The sequence below is a fragment of the Tachypleus tridentatus genome, chromosome 7 (assembly GCF_004210375.1).
Source record: "Tachypleus tridentatus isolate NWPU-2018 chromosome 7, ASM421037v1, whole genome shotgun sequence".
In the NCBI taxonomy this organism is placed as follows: Eukaryota; Metazoa; Arthropoda; class Merostomata; order Xiphosura; family Limulidae; genus Tachypleus; species Tachypleus tridentatus.
Window position 1 is genome coordinate 38,258,190 of NC_134831.1, and position 14,515 is coordinate 38,272,704.

Consider the following 14,515-nt stretch of genomic DNA (forward strand, 5'->3'; position numbering starts at 1 on the left):
TGGAGTGCAGAGAGTGTGTTGTGATTGGTTGGATTATCATTGTATCTGAATGGAGGAGAGATTTCTTCGAGATTCAACCAATGGTAGCCACAGGTTACTCACCTCTGATCTGGAATCTCTGTTTAGTGAAGGTTTAATAGTGTTGATATAAAATGAGTCTTTGATTTTTCTTGTTTTCTAGAAATTGTCTTTGTTGATGATTCTAGTTGCCTCCCAGTTTATTCTGTGTCCAGTTGATGTGGTGTCAGGGCCATATTAAGGGCAACTGATGCCCTAAGCACAGCCCAACAATGGTGCCCCCCTCGGCCCCTCCACTGCTTAACTGACAAGACATTAAGACTAAGTGCTGAAAGTGAAAGATAAGTTTGAAAATTTATAACCCTTCAGTTTTCTTCCAGGTCAGACCCCACAACTACATTAAATAAAAACCTTTTTATTTTATTTATTTAACAGATTGGGCATGGATCAAAATCAAACAATGACTGAGACCTTTTATTTAGAAATGATGAGGGAAATCACTTCTTTGATAAATGATAATTAAAGATAATTATTATTACTGTTTATTTGTTTTCACTCTGAGTTAACACTTCTCACTCTGATGTTAACAAAAATGAAAAATTTACTCAAAACACTTTTATTCAAAATATTCTCACTTTGATGTTAACAATTTTTCACTTTGAAAAACCCTGTAAGCAAATTAATTACCCATACCTTAATATTTATTTAAATTTTAAAAAGTTTTCTTCTACATTTTTTAATTACAATGTCTTTGATCAAGTTCTCCAAACTAATTTGGTGTCACAAATCTGCTTCTATACTTAGCAGAGACAAGGCATCCAGCCTGTCATGTCACATAGTTGTTCTATTGGGATTTTTAATATGCTTAAGTTGAGAAAATGAGTGTTCAGCTGTGTAGTTTGTGACCATTAATGTTAAAAATATATGCAGTGCAATGTCTACGTCTGGAAACACACACTCAGTTTTGTTCTCTGAAATTATTTTATGAAGTTCAGCATGATTGAAACTGGTTTTTGCAGTTTTTGTTGTACTGAACTTATGGTGCACATATGAGTGAAACTGATGAACCTCGGCAGAGAGATTAGTGTCCAAGTCCTCTGGGTAAGCATCAATAAGCTTTTGGGAACACTGAGAGTACCTTTCAGTTTCAGCAGATGAAGTGACATCATTTGACACATTACTTAGGAAAGAAAATCTCTTTGATATTTCTTTGTACACCTCTCCTCTTCTTCTCATCTGGATTTATAGTTGGTCAACAATTGTGTAGAAGTTGGTTATACGAAATTTATATCTGGCATTCAGATCTGCTTTTTGCGCATCTCCATCATTGAATACCTTCTTTCTGACAGGTATGCGAGTTTGAGCTGCATTGTAATCAACATCTAGTAGTATTTCCTTTGCAACTGCTTCAAATCTTTCAAAGTCACCCTATATAGTGCATAGCTGGTCAGCTAATGACCTGTACAGATCTACACATGTTTTTAAGTTCACGTCCTCATTTTGCAGAACTTGATTTGTTTTTGAAACTTTTGCAAGATCTTCCCACATGATCAACATAAAAACAAATTCTAGCTCTTGCATCTTATTTGCAATACTGTCTGCTCTCTTCTAGTGTTTCCCTTGAAGAAAGACTTCAAAATTGCTGTTGTGGCCATAGCATGTGCCTCCCATCTGGTATCAGAGAGGGATTTTAACACTTTCATTTCCAAGACAAGCTTTAAGAATTTTCTACCAGCTGCATGAGGCTGAAAAACATGTATAGAGCAAATGCATTGTAGAGAAAAAATTAACTGCAACTTGACAGAAGTCAACAGCACTTCGATCTACCAGATTTAGTGAATGAGCTGCACAGGACACATATATGGCAAACTTATTTTCTTCTAAAATCTTTTGCTGCATCCCCTTACAAAGCCCAGATATGTTAGCAGCATTGTCATAAGACTGACCCTTACATTTTGAAAAATTAAGTTTGCAAACCTCACATAAGTACTGCAGTACCTGGTTTGCCATTTCCTCACTGGTTTTTTTTTCAGTTCCAGAAAAGTTAAAAAGTGTTCAATAGGCTGCCTATCTTTTAAGTATTCAAGTACAACACTTAACTGATTTATATGTGATAGATCTGGCATCAACTAACAAGCTAAAATAACCAGAAGAATTTACTTCACCAACAATGAATGTGTGAACCTTCTGAGCCACTGGTTCCAATGAGTTCTTCATAGGTGGTTTTGGACAAGTAAGAAGGATTTCCTTTTCCAGAATTTCGAAATGTGCTCTGCTAAAAATTGATCAAACTGACTTATGAGCTCAAGCAACCCTAAAAAATTCCCATTCTGTAGTGAACCAAATTTTTCATCTCTTCCTCAAAAAGCCAGGCCATGTTCAGCTAACATACGAATAACAGTTATTAGAAGCTCCAAGACATATTCCCAGTATTTGCACTCTTTAATTTGTTTCTTCAACTCTTGTTGCAAGCCTAAACCTTGTCTGAGAGTTAAATATGTTAGCATAGAGCCTCGGTGAGTAGTGCTTCTTTCATGATGATCAATTACAATAGTATTTTTCCGGTCACTGAACCCTTCTCTTTCAACAAAATGTGAGGAAATTTAGGGATAGAAAATTTACAAACAAAGCAGTAAGTTGACCCTGTTGATGGTGAATACAATAACCACTCTCTCTTGTATTGCTCATCTTTGGCTTTTTACCCCCAAAGAAAAGTTTTTGCAAACAGTATCTCATTGGTTTGCCACTATTGAAAATCTGGTAAGATTTGCCAAATGGCTCATTATGGTGTTGACAGTCAATGGTTCCACAAGCAATCCAATAAGCCACATCATCAGCAGAGAAATCGAGATCACAACCCTGGATCTTTTGCTTTAGTTTCTTCAACTTTTGTAGACTGAAGCATTTTACCATGGTCCAGTAGATTTTCATTTTCAGCAATTATTTCAACTTCAGACTCTCTTGTAGGGCAAATTGCATCAACATTAACACTAAAGATATCAGGAGAATGTACAGGCAAAGTGAGATCAGTTGTAAGACTTGTGCCAGTTAAGCCCACCTGTGACACATCAACTTAATCATCATGTTCTGACTTTGAAGTGGACAGAGTAGTACTTGTGGGTGTGGAGCTTGGTTCAACTTCAATCTTGTCAAAGCCAGATACAGTAGAAGTGACTTCTGATGGCAGAGATGGGTTTTGATTTGGAAGATCATGTTGTATAAGTTGAGTGAAGATATCAGTCAGCTTTTCTAGTCTTGGCCACTAAATCCAAAGCCTTTTGTTGGTTCTTTTTTGCCAGTTTTCTCTTTTGTGCATCACTTAATTGAACGCGTTTCATCTTAGTCTGAAAATACAAACACAAAAATAAAAAAAACACACAAAAGAATATGGATCACATATAATGATTAGAAAAATACTGAAATTCAAAAAGAAAAACATTGGTAAGACAGTCAGACATACAAAACTCTAGGTCAACATTTAGATAAATATTGTCAGAAAGTTATCCTAGGATCTAGGTCCATCAGCACATAAACATGAACTGATAAATACCTTTATTGATTTGCTGCATTCTGATTGGTTGAAAACCATTCGTGACTGGCTTCAATCCATTTTAGGAGAATTAATTTTCAGTCATTGCAAAAGTTTCATTAAGGTTATTGCTATGGTAGATGTATGTAAGAAGCAATGACAATGGTAATATGTAAATCCATTGTGAGCTAAAATGTATTTCAAAACAATTTGTGATCAACAAGACATACTTTAATAGCCTGTTTTCACAGTGATCATTCTGTACTGGTACACATACATAATATATAATCAATTGTAAACTGTACTGCACATTGAACTACTAAATACTGGGTTAGGCCTAGGCTAGAGTACTTTAATCCTTATCAAATATCTGAAGAATGAGTTATAATCTTAACTTTGAGCTCAGTTTTGAACTGGGGACTTTAGATGAGCCAACAAACCATACATCAACAAAACAGGCATATTTCTGAAACTTTATCTGCATGCCTGAATGCAAAGGCAAATTCAAAATGAATGCCTTAAATTGGGAATAGTCCACTTCATTATTCCAGGCTACAGTAGCATTTCCAGCATGCTTACATTAAACTAGTTACAGTATTTAGGCATAACGTTATTATCACTCAATTCTCAGATAACACTAACATTAGGCCTAATGCTAATACATTGCAACTGAAACCACTAATGTTAAGTCTAGTACCAGTACTAGTCTTGCTCACATGAACTTGTTCAATTCATGCACTTTTTCAGACAATCCTAAATTGATTTTGTTGATTTGTTGGTTCTTTACAGTATTTTTGTATAACCACGGTGCCACAGAACTATACTACTACTAGTATAGTGTATACATAACAACGTTAAGAATCGTTGTCATACATGTGAAAGTCTTTTACAATTTGACCTAAAAGGTCGAATTATTGGCTTGAGACTGTTCTGATCAGTCATTTTCCCAGCTTTTCAGAAACGTAATAGGATACATACTGATTTGAATTTATAGTCGCAAAATAGTTGAATTACACCTAAAAGCTTATCATCGCTGTCTCTGTGTTTCTGTCTCTTATTGTTCGTTTGTCTCATAAAAATATCACCAGAGGGCCATGTTGGGGCATTATGATGTCAGGATAGGATCAAAGATGTAAAGATAATATAATTGTGATCTCCATTTTTGGGTCTAAAAATGGCATATTTTACAAAATTTGTTGGCTATTTATAAATGGGGATAAAAACAAGGGTGCCCAGTCTTAAATCATATTTAAGATAAGGCACCCTTCTATTTATCCCTCAAGTAAATCTCAGCTTCAGATCCGTTTATATTATTACATAATCACAAGGGAATACATGTTCAAATACTCTTACAGGTTATGTGCAATCTAAGAATGGTGGCATTGCTACAGTGGAACTTCTTTCTAAATTTTTTTCTTGATATGATAAATTTCAAAACGTACTCGCACACAAAGGAAGTATTTTTACAGCAAGTTGTTTAAAGCCAAAAAACTTACAGCTCAGAAAAGCTTCAGTGAGAAACACACATATGAACAATGCAATACTAACACAAATACAACTAAAACAAATGAGACAATTACCCAAATATAATGTATGAAAACGGAAGCCGAAAAAACATAAAACAAGCCACGTCTCTGTACGCATCTGACACCATTTTGTTTGACTTATTTGTGGTATGATACTCTTATTTTTCTGTAGATGTGACTGAATAAAGCAGTAAAAGGTAAAACAAAACAGTTCTACTGTCTATACCTTTTATAAATAGCCACAACAGAAGGAATGATTGAGAACAATATTTCATCTTCAAGGTCAGACATCATAACATATGATCATCTTTTACCTGAAGTTTTATCAACATTTTATACTGCTCTTTACAGTAATCTTTTGCAAATCAATGACTTCTTACTTCAGATACATAATTTAGTAGTTTCTCAAAACTTAAGTCACTCACTGAGCCAAAGAAAACGTTTTTTTAACAATGCAGAGTAAAGTCAAACACAGCAGATAAGGACAATTAAAAAAATCAACTGAAGTTTAGTGTGGCAGTGAAAGAGTTAAGGGCATGATAGCTAAGGGAAAACACTGTGGTGCATCCATTTCCTTGGTGCCCTAAACACATGCTTATTTTGCTTAATGATTAATCCATGTCTGCATGGTGTGCTCTGCAATTGCTGACTTTTGTGTTTTCATGTCTTGTGCTATCTCTATGTTCTTTTATTCTTGTGAATTTTCTTTCCATTTCTCCAATGTATGTATCATTGCAGGAACACAGAATTTCATAATGACATTTTTTGAGATTCCCTTTGGTAAGTCACTGTTTGCTTTTTACTAGAATGGACCTTAAGGTATTGTAGGATTTCCACCAGACTTCTATGTTGAATTTCATGGTTATGCATTTAAGTTTTTCACTGAAATTTTGCAGGTATGGTAAGTAAATGGTAGTGACTTTCTGATCTTTTCTTTCTGTCATGGTCTTCTTCAAGGAGTTTTTTGATGGAGATGGAGGTGTAACCATTCTGTTTGAAAGTCGTGATGCAATTAGCTGCAGTTTCAAAGTATGTGAAGTATAATTATATTTATGACAATTATAATTGGTAATTGTTAGGTTAGGCTAGATTCATTGTAGTTTAATTAGACAAACTTGGTACCAATGAGCTCTATTACACCATGTTTAATTTTGTTCAAGATTTAGACGCATGTCAGATGTGGCTTAAACTTCTATTAAAGACAGAAAAAAAAATTGTAAAAATAATATATTACCCTTTTCCTTTAGAAAAATATATTATTCTAGCAGCCTGACCTTTTTCCACAAATCTTTATTTCTGACTTCATTATGGCAACACTGATCTTAGGTCAGCATGTTATTGTGTGATGATAAAACTCAAGTGCTTGAATGAGTTTCATTAAGAAGCTAATTTGTGTCTGTGAAAATACTTTTGAAGTGTCAAAGATATAAGAATATGTCTGAAAACGTTGCTGGATGATGTAAGAAGTACCAAAACAAGATAGAAAAGAAAGTATGATGAGAGTTTTATTGAATATGGTTTTACATGGAGAGGTAATGAAGATGGACCTAGTGGGTTGTGTGTTGAATGTGAAACAGTGTTGAGAAACAGAAGTTTGTGTCCAGCAAAGTTAAAACAACATCTATAAACCAAACACTCCTAATTAAAAATTCCAGCTTCCTAGCATTTGAAAAGAAAGTGTTTGCAATTAAATGCAAGAAGCTACATTTTGTTCATTTGTCCATCAGGACAAAAAAGGTGCTCTTATTGCTTCATATTGTCTTAGTTACCATATTGCAAAAGCAGGTGAACCTCATACAATTGCAGAAGATGTGATAAAACCATGCACAAAATATTTGGTAGATTGCATGATTGATGAGGAATTCCTTAAAAACATTAACTCTGTGCCTCTTCCTAACAACTCAGTTTCTTGAAGAATCAAGGATATGTCAACAAATTGCTTAACGGAGTTAATAAGGTGAGTAAAAGCGAGTCCAACTTTTTTACTTCAGATGTATGAATCAACAGATGTCGCAGGTTATGCAATGTTGCTTGTGTTTGTTCACTATATTCATGAAGCTAGTTTTGAAGAAGGCATGCTAATTTGCAAACCTTTGCCTACTCAAACAACAGGTGAAGAAATATTTAAACTGATCAATTTTTTTTTTATGGAAGAACATGAGATCCAATGGCAGCTTTGCTTGAGTATTTGCACTGATGGAGCTACAGCTATGATTGGAAAATTTTCAGGTGCAGTGGGGTGAATGAATACTTATGGAAGAACTTGATTGCTCTGAAAACCTCAGTGGTTTTTTTTTATTTATGAATGAAATTTCCGTAAGTGAAGATGCAAAAGTTTCAATCTAGCAGCACATATTTGATTTGTGTACAACTATTGGGGAGTACTTCCCTCCTCATTTAGAAAAATTACTGTGGATTCAAAATCCCTTTGGCTATGAAAATACCAATGATTTGCCTTCGAAAGAGAAAGAACAGCTTATTGAAATTTCAACTGATTATACCCTAAAAACAAAATTCCAACAGGAAGAAATTACACAATTTTGGATTCAAATGGCCATGGAATACATTGAAATAAGTAACAGAGCTTTGAAATTTTTGATACATTTTCCATCAGTATATCTTTGTGAGTAAACGTTTTCACTGTATACAGCTACAAAGACCAAATTTAGAAACAGGCTAAATATTAAAAGTGACTTGTGCTTTCAAGTAACAACCATAACTCCAAATACTGAACTACTTTGTGAACAAAAGCAAGCCCAACTGAGCCACTAATAAATACTTTTTCTGATATAAATTCTGCAAGCAGAAATTTTTGAACAAGTACATAGAAAAAAAAATTACCTTTAAATATTGATATTTTTAACAAATATTTATTCTAAAAGTTTGAAGTAAACTTTTTCTGGTTCTATTGACCGATTGTTTCTAATTTTAGTGTTTTTTTTTTTATTTGGAGAAATGGGAAGAAAACTTGCCACAAGAATAAAAGAACATAAAGATAGTAGAAGACTCATGAAAACACAAAAATTTAGCCATTGCAGAACATGCCACGTCAACTGGACACAATAAACTGGGAGAAAACTAGAATCATCTACACAGATAAATTCTGAAAGACAAAAAAAAATCAAAAATCATTTTATATTACTGCTATTAAACCTTCATTAAACAGACTCTGGATTAGAGGTGAGTAGCCTGTGGCTACCATTGGTTGAATCTACAGGAAATTTCTCCTCCAATGAGAAACAGTGATAATCTAACCAATCGCAGCACACTCTCCACAAGCCACCAGGACAGATAACACCTTACACACACACTGACCTGAAGACGAAAGACTTTCCAAACGTCTCCCTTTACATTTGTGTCTACACAGCAGGCATTTGCCATCCATTCTACACTTTCATCATGAATACTCTTCCTAAACAACCTATCAATGAATGGTGTACACTATTCTATTCTTTCTTCTTGTTGACTTAATCCTTTTATTATGGAAGGCAACTATTTGACAGAAGATTAACTGTTGTTGTCAGAGGAGATAGAATTTTCTCTGTACCTCTCAAAACATTTTTCCCACCACTAGCTTGAATTGACTGCCAGGCATCAGGTGTGCTGATATCTGACACATGACTCAAAGCACACACACATATATCATATTACAGTAAAACCTACTGTTAATCTATGAGATGGAGAAATGATGTTGAATGGGGAGTGACTGTGAAATCTAATTATGCAGTGAAATGGTAGAGATGTTACATTTCATCCCTGAAGTGATAATGTAAGGATAGATATTTTGATTAAAATAACTGAAACATGTAAATAATTTAAATCCACTCTCACCTTTTAGGAAATAGAAATGTGGGAAATTGATGATGCTGGTGTCTTGAAGGTTGCAATGTCTGTAATCTGTCCACGACGTGGATTAGTTGTAAGTACTTTAGTTTTTTTTACCCACTATATTGTTTTGTGTTTGTGAGAATGGAATTCTAAAAAATTAAATTATTTACTTCCAGAAAGGTTTTATTTGATTATTCGCTACAGAATGTTCATGTTCTACCCTTAAAATACATTAAAACCTTGTTCATTTGAATGCATACATTTATAATGAATTAATTTCTTCCAGATTGTTGAATCAACCACTTGGAATAGCATCAATTTGTAAGGATACAAATTAGTAATGGTGGGCATTTAACTGATAAAGAAAGCAACTATATGCAGATTAAACTTACCAGTTTATTATTGACATTATCTTCACATAAGTCATTTTGTTCAATGACTTGTAGATGCATTTCTTTGTTATATCAACTCTTACGCAATTATAGAAGGATTACTAATACATATATATAGCAAATGGCTGTTCTAATGCAGAACATGAATATGTGGATCATTGATTAAATTTTCCATTGCCAAGATTTGTCTACATGAAACATCCTCTAGACCAGTGGTTCTTAACCTTTTTCAGTGTTTGCACCCCTTTCAAATCAGTAATCATTTCTCGCACCCTGAAACTTAAATATAAAAATATAAAGCATACTCTTATGTAAAATATAGATTTGCTTTAATTATTCATGGGCATCCTCGCACCCCTTGGGAATCATCTTCGCACCCCTGGTTAAGAACCCCTGCTCTAGACTATCATTCTACACCAACTGTAATTTAATCAAAACACCTTATGGGTGGCCAAAAAGGAGTCAGCATACAACTTGTAGGAATGAAGTCAAAATTGGTGGTGAAACTTGGGATAATTAAATAACATTTAGTAAATTTGTGCTGAAAAGTTGTTAGTGAATAATAACTGTCCACCTGTATGATTTTTTTGAAAACTTGAGCTAGAAACTTTTAATCTAGTTTATTTGTATAGATATATAAGAAAATATATATGTATTTTCTTCACAGTTACAATATGAAAATGCTACACTGGATACAAATTCTTTAATAGTATTGTCGGAAAGCCTGCTACACACAGTAGGGGCCTATAAATATTCCCTGGTCCACTAGATGCATGTGCCCAGCAGTGCACATGCATACTAAAACACTTCCAAAGGTTGTTGTACTTATATTGAACTTTCTTGTGTACAGTTTAAAGCATTTATTCAGGATAAAGTCGTGCAGAAAGTGATTTTTTAATGATATATGAGTAGAATATCCCAATTGGCTGGGACCTAACAGAACTTGAAGTCAATTGTATTTTGTACAGTGTGCAAGAAATCCTTCGATGTGTCAGGTATGGGAGAGTTGGCAGTCTGAAGTCATGCATTGAGAAACAGACGTGGAAATGTTAAAAAAGAAACTGCTGAGTGGCTTAACATGCACAATAAAAAGTTATTTGGAACAGAAAACAAGGCTGGACTTAAAAGTAAGCTTAATTTGTGATTTGGCAATTTGTGCAGAACTTATTAATATTAAAAAACAATATTAAAAATTTACTGTGTATATTTTGATTATTCAAAATAGCTCAGTAAATATCAGTGTAACTACATAGGCCTATTTTATTATAATCATAAACAGTATTGTACTATAAATAATTTGATTTTTTTTTTTTTTTTTACAGAGCAGGAAATGTTGACGAGACTGTTAAGACATCAACTAGAAGAATGCAAGTTTCCTTTTGTTGGAGGGAATAATGTCCTTCAAGATGAATTATTGTGGACACTGAAAACTTTACATCATATAATTCATGCAGTGGGCTACCCCATCTGTTGCTTCCATATTGTACCACTACACAAGCCTCTGCACTGTCAGAAAGGTGTTTTACATGATACAGTTTGAATTGGTTCTCTATATTAGAAGTTTGTTAACATGCGATGGATGGGTCACAAGTTTGTGCCGTGTCAATTGAGTTGGATGGTTATTTTCCCTTACAATACCCATATTTTTATAATGGCTTCTTACAGGAAATGTAACATGTTGTTGAGTGATGATAATTTGTCAGATCTTCTGAGGTGGATCATTCTGACTGACTTGAGCTGCAGTGATGTTATACCTACAAAGATATATAAAGTTGTTGTGTTCTCAACTGATTCTGAATCAGAAAGTGATGATAATTCTACAAATATTTCTGTTAGTGATAATGGTAATTGGTCAGAAATAGATATTCCAGCAAACTTAAATGTGTGAAAGAAATCCAGGGATCACCATAATTCCATCTGAACCTGTTTGGTGAGGACTTGTTTGATATATTTTATCACAAGATGTGTACCTACCATAAACAAAATGTCATCTAGAGGACTTGAACAGTCTGAAGTTACACCTTCAGATATGAGGAAATTCCTTGGCCTTATTCTAGTAATGAGACAGACAAGGAAATATAATTGAAAAGATTATTGGTCAACAGATCCTCTTTTGATTCGCCCAGTATTTTTGCAGACGATGAACCAAAACAGATTTGAACAAGTCTGGAAATTTTGGGTTTTAATTATAATCAGAAAATGGATGAGTCTTCAAAATTTAGCCAATCAGTACTGGACTCTCTCTCCAGTAAATTCAGGACACCATACAAACCAAAGCAACAACTATCAATGGATGAGGGCATGATTCCATGGATAGGATGTCTAAGATTATAAACAGACAGCCCTGCAAAAATGATAAAATATGGCCTGCTGGTGAGGATGGTGTGACACAGGCTATATTTACAACAGGGAGGTTTATATACTGGCAAGAGTAAAAGTTGGAAGAAATTTTCTCTCAGTTCTTGTTCCCAGCCTTTGATTGTGGCACCACATATACAAGGACAATTAATACAACAGCACTTACATTATAAACCTGTTCCTAGAACATAAATCAAGAGTTTGTGGAGTAATCATTGTGAATAGAGGGTTGCCACAAAGCCTAAAGTTCCAACAATAAAAAAGGTGAAACAGCTTTCTATAGAAATGGTGATTTTCTCATTTACATACAGAAAGACAAGAGGGTAAAGTGAGAATGGTTTCAATCATTGATGCTTCATTTGTTTCTACCACAGGAAAGAAAAATATAATAACTGGAGAAGAAATGGCAAAAACTTGTGGGTTTTCCAGTACACTGCTCACATGAAAGGTGTTGATCGTGCAAATCAGTACCTCTCATACAACACCATGTACAGAAAAACTGTGAAACAGACAAAAAAAGATAGTACTTTAATAAATTGTTGCCTTTCTAATTCATATGTGATCCAGAAAGCCCCGAATCAGTAGTAAAAAGTAAAATACAAGCAGTTCATCCTCTTTCTGGCAAGAGAATGGATTGCTGCTAGATGGAAAGAAGGCTCACTGGAACTAGAGTAATGAACCCTGCTCATCATCTGAAGCTACAAGGAGCACTCCACACAAGGATCACCCAGGAAAGCTGTCTGGCAACAAGAAGCAGCATGTAATGTTCATTTCGTCTACAATATAAAAGAAATTTCCTGTCAGAACCTGCAAAGTTTGTATTGCCCATGTGAAAAGAAGTGAAATATGATATGCAGCTGCAAATTTTTGTGGTTCCACTCCATATAGCAAAATATTTTATAACATACCATGCTTTAAAAATTTACATTTAAATCCTTTGTACCTGGCAAAATATGCCAAGGTTTGGAATATTGTGAGACGCGCTTTGTTTCTAGCCTATGATCATGCTAGCATCAAGTGGGAATTTTCAGTGAACGTACATAATCTGCAAGTTTAAAATAAAAAAAAATATAATTGAGTTATGAACAAAATATAACGTGTCCCACTTCTTCTAAATTCAATGTTTAAAAGAATGTGTCACTGAAGAGATGTAGATACTGCTTTATGAACAAAGTTAACACAGGATAACGACAAAGTAGTTGCACATTATCCGAGTTTCTTGAACATATCACAGCAAATTATATCTTTTATGCACAGAATAAAGCAACTAAAGGGAAATCTATCTTTTGTTCTCCATGAATGGTGTACCTATAAACTTGAAAGTTTAATGCAGACTTCCAATCACTGTTGAGAAAAGATAAATCACACAAAATGTTTAGACATTGAAAGCTACAGCTTTCAAAGACAGAGTAGCTGCATCATATATCCTCAATAGTCTTTAGTGGTTATTTAAAGATACACCAGGTGGAAGAGAGGATTACATCAAACTCATGCACAGTGACACATGACTAGAAAATTTGGTGGTGGCAGAGAGAGCACTCAAGGTCTGGCCAGCTGTAAGTTGTATGTACAAGCAGTTGATCAGAAGAAACTGACAAACCCAGGGACAAAATCCTTTGATGGTCCATTGATTACTGTAGAGATAGTAAATACCTTCTTCACAAGGTATAAGACAGATAGCTCCATGACTAGGCAAGGACATGGCAGAAACACTGATACCAATATGTGTATCAAATGTGAAGGAATTTCACTGTCATTGGATGTGGGAATAAAGAACTTCATGTGGTTCACAATAAAACAGATGGGGCATTGTAGCAGAACCTGTATTGAAAGGCTGCTAAATATCATCTTTGCAAGCAACAGAATATATAATGACATCCAAAGAATTAACGTAAGCAGTAGTACAGAAATTACAGCTGAAGGCACCAGTAAAGTATTCACTGGTGAGTAATCAACAGACCCTGAGCTGCATGTTTCACCATAACAGGGTTTACGATTGTGATGCAACCCTAGCAGTTTCTTTCAGATAAGGTTTCTAAGCAGAAAGCTGACTTCAATTCTGAAACTTAAGCTTGAACACTTTTTTAATGAACTATTCTTTGCACTTGGCAAAATGGAATATGCTGAAGTTTGGAATATTACAAGACTTGTTTTATTTCTAGCCTATGCCTGGGCTAGCATAGTGGGAATTTTCAGTGAACAAAGCAAAGGAAACAGAAACTTTGTCAGAAGGATTTTTTTTGTGGCTCAGAGAATTATAAAGAACCATATTCAAACAGCTGGGGAGATTGTGAACTTTCCTTTAACCCATAGATGGTGGTAGCAGCTTTATCTGGAAAAAGAAAGGAGAAATTAACTGAAAAGGCAAAATTTATTGGGTGATGTTGAGTTAAAAAAAAAAACAGGCCAGCAAGATTACATACTGATAAGGAATTTAAAAAGCAGAGAAAATTAGAATGTTGACCATGAGGAAGACAGGAATTAGCTGAGCTTAAAGAATTTCTGGGAGCTAAAGAACAAATAATTTTATACAAAATTGAGTTAGGTATTTTGCAGCACTAACTAAAGAACTTCTAGTGAAACCTTTTAATTTATACATTTTCTTAATTGTGTTAGTTTATAATAAAGTGTTACTGAAACTATATATGTTAGAACATGCACCTGGAAAAGTCCTGAAATTCTTTATTGGCCTTTAGTATGAACCCTAAAGAAAATCAAAATTGGAGGTGTTACATATTGGTTATTTTGAGCTTTGTGTGAAGTAATAGTCCAATAGAGTACATCCACTGAAAATATGTGATAGTTTGAAATAATTGCCTAGGTTGCAGAAGATGGACATTTTTTAAACTATTACTCCCATTAAT

At 34.4% G+C, this 14,515-nt stretch overlaps 1 protein-coding gene across 3 annotated transcripts in view; it reads left to right on the top strand.

The window, feature by feature from the left end:
- Positions 1–14,515, top strand: part of LOC143255470 (GTPase Era, mitochondrial) — a 28,244-nt gene that overhangs the window by 12,766 nt on the left and 963 nt on the right. The window contains exons 10-12 of one of the 3 annotated variants that reach the window (XR_013030671.1): positions 8,912–8,992; positions 10,262–10,420; positions 10,616–14,196. Coding sequence is in view for 2 of the 3 variants with exons in the window: in XM_076511185.1 (XP_076367300.1) it covers positions 8,912–8,992; positions 10,616–10,630 (96 nt within the window). In the remaining variant the exon portion in view is untranslated. Of the gene's footprint in view, positions 1–8,911; positions 8,993–10,261; positions 10,421–10,615; positions 14,197–14,515 lie in introns of those variants that run through there. The other 2 variants (XM_076511185.1, XM_076511184.1) reach the window with 2 other exon arrangements.